General features: G+C 38.7%; 1 protein-coding gene across 3 annotated transcripts in view; it reads right to left on the bottom strand.

Annotated features, from left to right (window-relative positions):
* Positions 1 to 12,017, bottom strand: part of ABCA13 (ATP binding cassette subfamily A member 13) — a 770,386-nt gene that overhangs the window by 475,205 nt on the left and 283,164 nt on the right. For all 3 annotated transcript variants that reach the window (XM_068236514.1, XM_068236515.1, XM_068236516.1), the window contains exons 21-22: positions 11,204 to 11,280; positions 4,261 to 4,382 (exon numbers count right to left, since the gene is read on the bottom strand). In XM_068236514.1, coding sequence (XP_068092615.1) covers positions 4,261 to 4,382; positions 11,204 to 11,280 — 199 coding nt within the window. The remainder of the gene's footprint in view (positions 1 to 4,260; positions 4,383 to 11,203; positions 11,281 to 12,017) is intronic.

The raw sequence follows: 12,017 nt of genomic DNA, 5'->3' as shown, positions 1-12,017 counted from the left end.
CTCCAGAAATCTTTAAGTTCCACATTGTCCTACAGTGCACAACATTGGAAAGAAGTTTACAGCCTGTAAAGTACAGTACTGTATGTGAACAAAAGAGAAAGACTGATGACATGTTGTCTCCTTCCCTAAAGGCCCATACACACGTCTGATTTTTTCCACAGATTGTCATTTGGACTAGACGTGACCGAGTTTTAATCCAAACGGCTATCAGTCAAGTGGATCTGCCTGTTGGATCGTTCAGGAACGGCTTTATCTATCGCTCGACCTGTCGTCCACACGCCCGACTGGATGTTCAAACGACCGGTCCGAACGACAATCTGTGGAAATGTATGGGCCTTAATGCCTTCAACCCACTATCCTCTAGATTGCAATCTTGTGCTCATGAAAGATCACTGCAATTATAAGAATCAAGGCTGGGATTGCTCAACATGACTACTTCATCTGGAGCTGCAGTGAAGGGCAGGGAGTGGACCTCCTCCAAGTGTTTCTTATTCTGATGTAATTTATCATATGAACATGCACCAGTATTGGTGATGTTTCAAACCACTCATCAACAATATCTGTATTTATAAAGAGCACTACAGGGTTATGTTACCTATATAATAATCTGATAATCTGAACATTTGAGTAACATTGTTCTCCTGTCTGACTCAAAGCGCTCAAGAGCTGCCGCCACTGGGACACACCCAATAGGCCATCCTGCAGGGTTAGGGAGTCTTGCCTTGAACTCCTTACTGAATAGGTACTGACCCTCGCCAGGAACTGTAGTTCATTTTATTGTTTTATTTTCTGCTGTTTTGTTCTTCTTTACTTTTATGACTTACTACGTCTGAGCTGTTGCTCAAACTGTTCAATTGTGTACGTAAATGTTTGCTTGATTATTTATGTTCAGCTGCTGCAAGTTAGTCAGTGATCGTTATACTTGCTTAATGAGCGTGTTTTTTCTACACATAGTGATAGCTTTATTTCAGTTTATGCTTATCCTCCAGTCAAATCAATCTACAATATGTCGTGTCGCCTATACATGCTGGACTACGCGCTATTTTGCCCATTGCTGTTATTAATTTGTGCACTGTGTATTCTTTGCCGCTCTACCTGTTATTATACTGTCTTAATGTGTGGTCATTGATCAAATGTTCTATGATATTTGCTTTGCTTTAAAAAAACAAATTAAAAAAAACAACAACAATATCTGTATTTGACGCTCATTCCACTGTTTACAAAAATATATATACTATATATATGTAATATCTGAAGACTAACAAAGAATTCTGGGTTGCAATGTACGACCCATTGTCATAAAAAGCTGGGTCACAGCTAAAGGTAATGGGTTTTACAGAAGGACAATAACCCAAAGCTTACTTCAAAAAGCACCATGCTGTAAAGTTACAACTTAGGACAACATGCTGTAAAGTTACATAGTTACATAGTTAGTTAGGTTGAAAAAAGACATCGTCCATCAAGTCCAAGCAGAAAAAAAAAAATAAGAAAATAAAAAAGACACCATCCTGAACCTGCACATATCCTAGTTGATTCAGGGAAAGGCAAAACAAACCTTACAAGGCCTGGGCCAGTTAACTTTAAAAGGGAAAAATTCCTTCCCGACTCCAGATGGCAGTCAGATAAATCTCTGGATCAACTCTCTAAAATTACATTCATGGATGCCCTTCAATGCAAGGAAAGCATCCAAACCCTCTTTAAATGCAGATATAGAGTTTGCCATAACTACTTCCTGAGATAAGATGTTCCAGAGTTTAACCACTCTCACTGTGAAGGACCCATTTCTAAATAGATTGCAAAAATGTTTTTACTCCATACACAAATCATGTCCCCTTGTCCATTGTACAACCCTAGAGACAAAAAGCTCATCTGCCAAGCGTTTATGTGGCCATCCGACATATTTGCAGGGGCGTTGCAATAGGGGTTGCAGAGGTTGCGACCGCATCAGGGCCCTTGGGCCAAAGGGGCCCCGAAGGGCCCTCCCTCAACTACAGTATTACCCCTCTATTGGTCCTGTGCTCATAATAATCACTTCTATAGATACTTTGAATAGTGATAATCATTAACAAACTCCTCTCCATCCCCTTCTTGCACCTCTGACACTGTAGTTGCCATTGGCAGGTTTTGGTGCGTCGTATCAATTGTTATGTATAGGGTGCTTGGGGGGCCCCATTGTAAAATTTGCATCGGGGCCTACAGCTCCTTATCTACGCCACTGCATATTTGCACATGTTAATCAGTTCACCTTTCAGTCACCTTTTTTTCAAACTAAATAAGCCCAGTTTGTCCAACCTTTCTTGGTAAGAGAGCTCTTCCATCTCTCTGATTAATTTGGTTGCTGGTCTTTGTACCTGTTGCAGAAGATCAATGTCCACTGGCGTCCAAAACTGTATCCCATACTCCAGATGTGGCCTCACAAGTGATTTACACAGAGGGTGTAGTATTCTAGGATCTCGAGATATTATTTCCCTTTTTATGCATCCCAGAATTTTATTTTCTTCAGCTACCGCTGCTTATTATTGTATACAATTACCTAACTTGTTGTCAACCAGTATTCCTAAGTCCTTCTCCAAGTCTGATGTTCCCAGCTGTATGCTATTTATTGTATATGATGATCTACCATTGGTACATCAAAGGTGCATGACTTTACATGTATTAACATTAAATTTCATCTGCCATGTGCCTGCCCATTTGGCCATGCTGTAAGGTCGTGTTGTAATATGTTACTGTCCGTCTTAGTATTGATAATTCTGTGTAATTTTGTATCATCTGCAAAGATGGCTTTGTTATGAAGTTAGCAAGTTACGAAAGAGCAAGTACAGTACAACCTTGGCTTGAGAGTAACTTGGTTTTAAAGTGCTTTCTAAGACAAGCAAACATTTTCATAAAATTTTGACTGATAAGCAAGCAACGTCTTGCATCATCATCATCACAACAAAGTTAATGGCTTGACCCTGCAGCTACCAAGTATTGTGCATAATTTGTGTAGGGACTGTTCAATGTCACTTTTCTGTGAAATCTTCAAAGGCAGGCAAAAGCAATTGTCATTGGATAAGTTTCTTGCTACAGACACAAAAAAGGGGCCAACAGGTAGCAATGATTCTGATAGTTACAGTGAAAGTCTTTTTTTCATTTTTACTTCATACAGTTCAGATCTTTGTATTTAATTATTGCTCTATAAATGTTTTTGGATTGTGGAATGAATTATCTGAGTTGTCATTAATCCTCAAGGAGAAATGTATTTCATACAAGATTGCTTTTGATTGCAAGCATGTTTCTGGAACGAATTATGCTCACTAACCAAGGGGTCACTGTAATTAGTTCAACTCTAAATCCAGAAGAGCACATATAGAGAGAGCTAAAAACAGAAACTGGGAAAAGGAACCCTTCAAATTTGAGAGAGCTGGAGCAGCTGCCGAAGGAGGGCTAGTCAAAAATTGCAACATGAAGGGGTAAAAGACTTATGCATTGTTACAGAAAATCACTTGTTTCTTCCAAAGGGAGTACTACCAAGTATGAGACTAAGGCCTTTATTCACTTAGACAAATAGCATGCCTTATCAAAGTTAGCACGCCTTATCAAAGTTAACAAACCTTATCAGAGTAGAATAGTGAGTGCTACGAAACCCGCAGGGGCTCAGGGCAGGACGAGTGGAGGTCTCGTCATTGCCAATTAGCAGGCATAAGTTTGCTATGCTACTCTGATAAGGCGTATTAACATTGATAAGGCATGTTATCTTTGATAAAGCATGCTATTTGTATTAGTGAATCAAGCCCTAAGGGTGCCGATTTCTTTTTTTTTTTTTTGTCCAGCCCATTTTTCACGTTTTGTTTGGAATGTCTAAGATTGTTTTCTCTGCTTTTTTGTGTTCTGTCAGTGGCAACAAAATAAATAAACATGATGATACTAAAGCATTTGTAATTGCAACAATTTTATGGGAAGTGGTGTGTTTTCTGACATAAGTGCAAGGGTGTTAATATTTGTTGCAGTGACTGTATACAAATATATAAAGACGCCTAAAAATGTAGCAGAACAATGGCTGTGTTAGACTAAAATTTTACAACTTCATTTCCTTTGTTTCTCTAAATATGTAATGACTAGTTTTTTGTTTTTTATTTTATGACAAAATTGCAACATATACACTCCATCAAATATAAGACATAAAGAAAGATACTGTAGTTTGTGTAAAGATTTGAAAAAAAAAGTGTTGTAAATAGATATATAATGGTCAAACTGAGTGCAAAAAATAATAATTTATACCTGTAATTTAGACAGTTCCAGCCTTAAGATTAAATTTACAGTATCTTCTGTAATGTTTGTTAATGACTGTATATCTGACATAATTCTGCTTGAATTCTGTAAGGTGTCTCTGAGTCGTAAATCTGAAATAAGAAATAAGATAATAGTGATAAAAGAGAAAAGTTGATTTATATGGTAATTTGTATAAAAAAAAAAAAAAAAAAAAAAAAAAAGAACGTGTTGATCTTTGTTCTTGAATACACTCCAGCTAGGGTGCTTACAACATTCTTTCTGCACTGGGTGCAAGGAATGAGATTTCATATTTCATCTGCAGTCATTGTACTGTCACTCATTGATTCCAATATAATTCAGTTTGTACCAACATTGTTTTAATATTATGATGAAAAAACTACAGTAAATAGTCAGTACATTTTCTGTAATGTAAAGTGGGAGGCTGTATGGTCTGGTTTACTAAGGGCTTGTTCCAAAATTTCCCACTATAGATTATTTATGGAGAGTAAAAATTCCAGGGCATATGCATGCCCATTTATTACGCACCTAGGCCCACACATAAACATCAGACGCCTGCACAGTGCAAATTTACTGGACATTCATGTGTCAGGCCCCATGTCTGCTGGCCTTCATTTAACACTATGAACATCTGAAACAGAATAGGCATGCAGAAACTGCCTATATTTTCCTATGGGCCACTTCAGACATGATCATTTTCTTTTTGTCCATTGCTTTTGTCCATCTGTGGAAAAATCCTAAAGCACACATTTTACCCAACATTGTGGGAAATAGCAAGCTTCAGCTGTGCAGCAGACAATGAATTGGACCTTGCTGTGACAGACACCACAATGGTGTTAAAATGTAGTGGTAAGCCAATGTCTAGAATGAATTGGCCTTCAGGAGCTGAAGTATAATCATTGCTAAGAGGGACCTACATAACTATAGTTTATTTAGAATAATGCGGACACTTATATTGTGGACCATTATGAAATGGGTCAAAGAACATGTGACCAGGGCAAGCCATACAAAACATACTTCCCTCTCAGATCCTCCCTGGTAGCTGAGCTTTGAAGTCCATTGCTAGTGCCCCCGTACATGCCCCTACAATTTATCCATTACTATGTGCTCCTATTACATACCTTTCATTATAATGTGTTCCATTACAGTGCCTTAATAATATTTCACAATTTTATACTTCTCTATTTTAGGTCTGCCACTCTGTTTGCCTCCATTATAAAATAGTGCCCCCATTCAATGTGCCTCTACTGTAGTGCTTCCTTTCTTGTATACCATTATTGTACTCTGTGCCATTTGCCTCCATCATAACATCCCTTATGCCATGTGCCTCTATAACAGTGTTTACCATTCTGTTGCACTCTTATATAGTATCCCATTGTATGACTTCTGTACCACCTATATTTATCACTGTATCTCCATTGTTTGTACCGCCCTTATTTTGCCTTCTATTCAATGTGCCTAAATTCATGTCGAGCTGTACCACTTCCCACAAAAATCAACAATACTTGACCTGAAAGGTACAGTGCATCTCCACTTATGTATTGTTGCTTTGCTGCATGTCAGCCGCAGGACACAAAAGTCAGACATGGTCAGTTGCAGTCAGGCACATTAATGTTGTCCAGTGAAATGAAAAGTCTCAAGAGTGCAACAGCAAAGACAAAATCCTCACATCAGGTTATTATATTGAACAGCATGCTCAATGCCTGTCTCTACTGGAAGGCAGAAGCCCACTGCTCTCCTATCCGCTTAACCAAACACCAGGAACTCATGTCCAGCCTTGTCACCATATCAGTATGCCTCTAGGTAGGAGAAAAAATACTGTTAACAATCCCCTTCAAACCAAAATTCGGCCTAGCTGTTGTAACTTGAATATATCTTAGTTGTATACCTAGGCACACATTGCTACTTTTAGCAGGGGTTTCCTTTGGACACAATAGGCTAGACCTTAGACAACAGTTTTGCATGTTTATGGGATGATAGTTCAAAAACATTCAACTGATTTATACATGAGGAACTCAGATGCCACAAAATAACCCCCCCCCCCAAAAAAAAAGCAAATGGTTGGTACTATTTTATGTTAAAGAGAATCTGTACTCTGAAATTCTTACAATAAAAAGCTTACCATTCTATTCATTATGTTCTCCTGGGCCCCTCTGTGCTGTTTCTGCCACTCCCTGCTGCAATCTTGGCCAGTTTTAGGCAGTGTTTACAAACAAAAGACATGGCTGCTAACAGCATGTGATAGGCTGCGAGTAGCTCAGTGTGTGAGTCATACAGAGCTTGGAGGGGGCCTGGAGAGGGTGTGTATAGCTTCTATCCTATCACAAGCAGACCTGCACATTCCAGCCTGAGTGCCTGAGCCCGACAGAGCCGACAGAGGAAAGAAGATTAGATTATATAACAGAGATAACACAGCCACTGTGCAACTAGGAAAGGCTGCAGTAAGCCAGAGCACATTAGAACAGGTATAGGACCTTATAGGATAGAAGAAATAAGGCTGGAAATTTTGTTACAGAGTCTCTTTAGGCCAATTTTTTGTTGAATAACTGTTGACCATAAAACCTTCTCCGTGAGCTTTGTGCAGTAACGTATGCAAATTGTACCCTAGGGCTATTCATCCTTGAGGTTTGTGTAGTGACACAGGCTATAGATGTTTTCTGGAAAATACATTCCTTTTGTAAATATTGAAAAAGAAGGGACTCCGAGAGCCCAATATAGTGTAGTAAGTTGGGTGATGGGTAAATGGAAAAGTATATGATAGATATACTCACAAGTCAGGGTTACCAATTAGGCAACCACTGTGCAGGCAGGTGAGGAGATTAGGCCTGTCCTCACTCAGGATTAAGATGTCGCTCTCTGTAGATTAGGAGAGGAAAGGGAATTAAATCCCTTCACCAGGGGTGGCTGCTGATATTGTAAGGAGAACAGAGGCGCCAACATAATAAAATATATCTAAAAACTTTAAAATTTCTCGGGAGGTGGTGGTGGACTCATCTCCCCGAAGCAGACATGATACTGGGCACTTGTCGTGACCTTAAAGAGGAACTCCAGTGAAAATAATGTAGTAAAAAAAGTGCTTCATTTTTTACCATAATTATGTATAAATGATTTAGTCAGTGTTTGCTCATTGTAAAATCTTTCCTCTCCCCGATTTACATTCTGACATTTATTACATGGTGACATTTTTACTGTGGGCAGGTTATGTAGCTGCTCCTAGCTGTTTTGGCTGTTAGAGACAGCTGTAAACAGCTAATTCCTGTCTGTGAACATTGTTACATTGTGGCAGTTTTCCCAGAGTACCGCGGTACTCAGAGCTTCTTGTGGGAGGGGTTTCAGCACAAAATCAGTCATACAGCACCCCCTGATGGTCTGTTTGTGAAGAGCATTATATTTCTCATGTAAAAGGGGGTATCAGCTACTGATTGGGATAAAGTTCAATTCTAGGTTGGAGTTTCTCTTTAAGACTGCACTGTATGTACTCCTGTTTGTTATTGCCTGAAGAATCGGGAATATACCCGCGAAACGCGTTGCACTGTATGTTGGAGTATATAAATAAATTTGTTTGTACTAAAACCGACAGTATCATTTCTGCTTCGGGGAGATGAGTCCACCACCGCCTCCCAAGGAATTTTATAGTTTTTAGATATATTTTATTCTGTTAGCGCCTCTGTTCTCCTTACAATTTTTGTAAATATTGTTGGTGTTTTTTTTTTTGTTTTTTGTTTTTTTATTTGACTGTCCGTCTACCCTTTTTTTATGAGGGTGTTGATTAGTACAGTCACTAATAACTAAAATATGATGATGGGGCAGGTTTGCGGAAATTATTCTTATCACATAGTAATTTTACTATGAGGTGTCGCACAGCCAGCTAGGAGTACATTTAAACTTCAATTTCTGCAGGATTTCTGTGCAAAAAGTGGTTAAATTAATTTTCATGACATTTTTGCTTGCAACTTACTAAAATTTGTCAAGCGAGGGTCTAGTATCCATTCTGAGTATGATAAAAGTTTCGAAACAAAATCATGTCAAAAAATTAAATTAAAATTTCATCTTTTAATCACAAATAGAAAAATCCTCCTCAAATATGCATGAAGAAATAAATATACAGATGCAGAAATAAATACTTACAGCGTTTGCCTAAACCATCTCTCTTGTGTGGTACAACAACTAAGGGCCAGTTCACACGCACACTTGCACGTCATTTACCGCCGTTTATGCAAAAGCAGCATTTTGATCTTTTTTTCCACTGTCTGGAAGCAGCAGGGTCTGGTCATTCTGGGGTCCATTAGCGCTGCACTCCTGTGTCCCTTGCGGGATGAAAAATGCCGATCGCTGGGAATCGCCGCTGAAAGTCAACATATGCCTTTCAGCATGCTTGCAGAAAAGCATTTGGATAAGACTCTGGGCAGGTGATTGAGACATCTGCCTGAACCAGCCCTAAAGGTCCATACACACGCTGGTCTGAACTCTGAGTGGTGCACCATAACGACTGCCATGGCGGGGGTGGTCATTATGGTCAGACCAGCGTGCCTACATCAGGCGCACAACGATTGCATGAAGATCCGGCGTGTTCGATTTTTAGCAATGCTTGCTGCTTCCACCACCAAAAAACTTCTCCATTACACACGCTCATCGTTTCTCCCCCCTGCATAGCAAAAGACACATGGACCCATATGCAATTAACTTTTTCTCATGAGTTTTTCTCATGAGTTTTCTCCAAGGTGATATTTTTAAAATTGTCAATAAAATGCCTTTTAAGCCACCAGGAAGCAAGAAAATACTCAAAATAATTTTGACAGTACTTTTTCACCAACTTTTTGGTACTTTTTCAGTTGCAAAGTACTGAAAAGTTATTTTAAATAGAAGATAAAAAATTATCTCCTAGGTGAAAACTCAGGAGAAAAGGTAATTGCATATGGGCTATTGTGTGCAAAGGGTGATGACATTTCTGTCCATTGCACTGTAACCTTTGGCTGATGATGCCTCTGTTGCGATGCATGAGGGGCGAAGGGACGACAAGTGCAGGCGAAGGGATGACAAGCGCATCTGACTTAGCGGCTTCTAGGGGGTGGGGAGGTGCAAAGAACAATGCCGTTGGGTCATGCTTAGGCAAAGCTAAAGGTCTGAAATACCAGAATTTTAGGGATCGTCATTGGGCCACTGTACACACTCTGGTCTGCTGCACAACTCTTCATCATGGTCATTATAGTCCATCACCACCGAGTTCAATCCAGTGTGGCAATACATGTCATTCTCTGTACAATATACAGTATGGTATTAGAAAACAGAACTTGAATTTTCTGTAATGCTGCCTGTAATATGTGCCTACTGCCAGTAGGGGTGCACGAACACCATTATAACTCTTTCTAGGCCTTTCAGCGTAGATGAACCCAGCTTGTCAATACCACTTGTAGCAAGTTTTGTACCAATGAGTCAGCCTCGTCATTACCACCAGGGAGGCTACGAGGGCAAAAAGTTTATGTGTTAGGACTGAAAAAGCTGAACTGAAAATAAACTGATGAGGTAAACAATTGTTTCTATCGTCCTCCTAAAAACTTTTTTTTTACTAAGCCAAAAGTTAACAAGACATATTGTTCTCGAATAATGTTCTGGTTTCGCCACTAATGTGTATTGAAGCTAAAGAGTCCTTAACTTTGTCTCTAGAATACTTATTGTTACCCTTTACTGTGTACGCTGGTACAAGTTAGTAGGCGTAAACATTGCTGTTAAATTTGCTCCTTATATTATTGACATCTAAATAGTGTTCCTGGAATTGTTTGATATTTCTTGTATGTTTTCTATTTGATAAATCTTCAATAAAGAATTTAAAGTAAAAAAAAAAAACCTTTTTTTTTTTTTTACAAAACAACAGTTTTATATTCTGTTAAAAATCTAAAAACCTAGGTTTAATGTTTAATTGTCTCAGCTGAATTACAATTTTTCACACAGTCTGACACAGTTAAGAGCAACAATCTATGAACTACTGACCTTATTTATCTATGCAATGCACTCAGAGTGCAGAGTGCAGAGTTTGAATCCCACCGCTATATAAATACACTAATTGGCTCAGTCAATGCCACCCAGGGTTAGTGACAAGGATTGGCAGTATGTTATACTGTTCAATATACAGTAAAAGGAAGAAGCTTATGGCAGGTATTCTTCCTAATGTACTGTATATGTTGTCAAGTGGTAAATAATCAATATTGATGTATAGAAAGACAAAAGAGGAAATTAAAAACCCACAATTGTGCAGTATGTCAAATAAATGTTGATATAGGTTCTTTGTGTTAAATAATGCCCCCAAAGGTAGGGTACCACACAGGCAACCACTGTATATGCAGGTAGGGGACATGAACCTGACCCCACTCAGATTAAAAAGTTGCTCTTTGTAGAGAAGAAAGGGGCAACCGCTCCAACAAGGGTGGACACAGTATGAAATAGTGGTACAACAGAGGCACCAAGAAGAATAATATACACTAAAAGCAGGGAGGTAGTGGGGGACTTACCTCCCCATAGAAGACTCGATTTGGTGGTTTTTAACACTTTTAACACTTTATTATATACGCCAAACATGTTTTGCAGATATAACCCGCTTCATCAGGCACAATCAAAGAGCAACTGGGAGGCTTAAAACCGTTGACTACGTTTGTTCTAGAAGCAGCAAAAAAATGAATAATCTGATAAACATATCTAAACAAAAGCTGAATGAAATTGGCAAAATATTGCAGATATCCAACTTATTTATTTGTTTTCATACTTTTACTGTATTTAGTACTTAGAGTATAATTTAACTATATTTATTGGATATGTGATATTGATTCATGTTCTGAAAAATTGAAAGCGAAATCAGACTTTTTTTGCAGAGTTTCAGAACCCCATGAATAAGTGATCAGCATAATCAAACATAGAAGTGAAACAAATATTAATACATTACCATTGAATATAGTATTGTTGATTAATAATTGTTTTTCTGTGAAGTCAAGGAAATATTGTTTCATCTGGAAGATTAACCTGTTAAAATACATGTATAGCTTTTATGTAATTTATAACATCTATAAGACAAATATTTTCTTAATAATCTTATAATACTTTTTAATTACTAATTCATTTATGCAGTAAATAAAATCTCTATTCTAACAGAAAATATCATGCAAGAACTTCACAGTAGAGGTCTGAATACAAATAGTAAATATAATCAACCAAGCAATTGATCACTAGGGTGACCCACAAACCCCACTCTATAAAAATGCAATCTCCTCCATCAACCTCTCAAAACCACTGTACATTCAGAATCAACTTTATTCAACTTTATTCGCCAAGTGCAGGGGCCCGGAATTCTTAGATGGTGTAACGATCGGTGTAGCACAGAGAGGATCTGATTACCGGTGATCTGCAGTATCACTGGAAATACAGATATATACCAGATTATAGATGATCTGCAGTATCACCGATAATCCGATATACAAGCTAACCTCTGGACACCTAAGCAGAGTGTTTGGTGCAAACAGTAGTAATGAGAGGACTGGGCCTCAGAGCAGTAAGGAGTACTGCCCAATTCCTTCTGGACTCTCTCGTAGGGAGGAGTAAGGCTGAGAGAAGGAACGACAGGACGAGAGTGACACTCAAGAGGGAGTGTCACTATCAGGACTGGGAACTGCCTCTAACAGTAAGGTCGGTTCTCGAGGTCGGACAAGCCAGGTCATAAACACACGGACAGATAAAGTACAGATTCAGAAGGCAGAGGCGAA

The sequence above is a fragment of the Hyperolius riggenbachi genome, chromosome 5 (genome assembly GCF_040937935.1).
Source record: "Hyperolius riggenbachi isolate aHypRig1 chromosome 5, aHypRig1.pri, whole genome shotgun sequence".
Taxonomy (NCBI): Eukaryota; Metazoa; Chordata; class Amphibia; order Anura; family Hyperoliidae; genus Hyperolius; species Hyperolius riggenbachi.
This window is presented reverse-complemented; position numbering and strand designations above follow the sequence as displayed.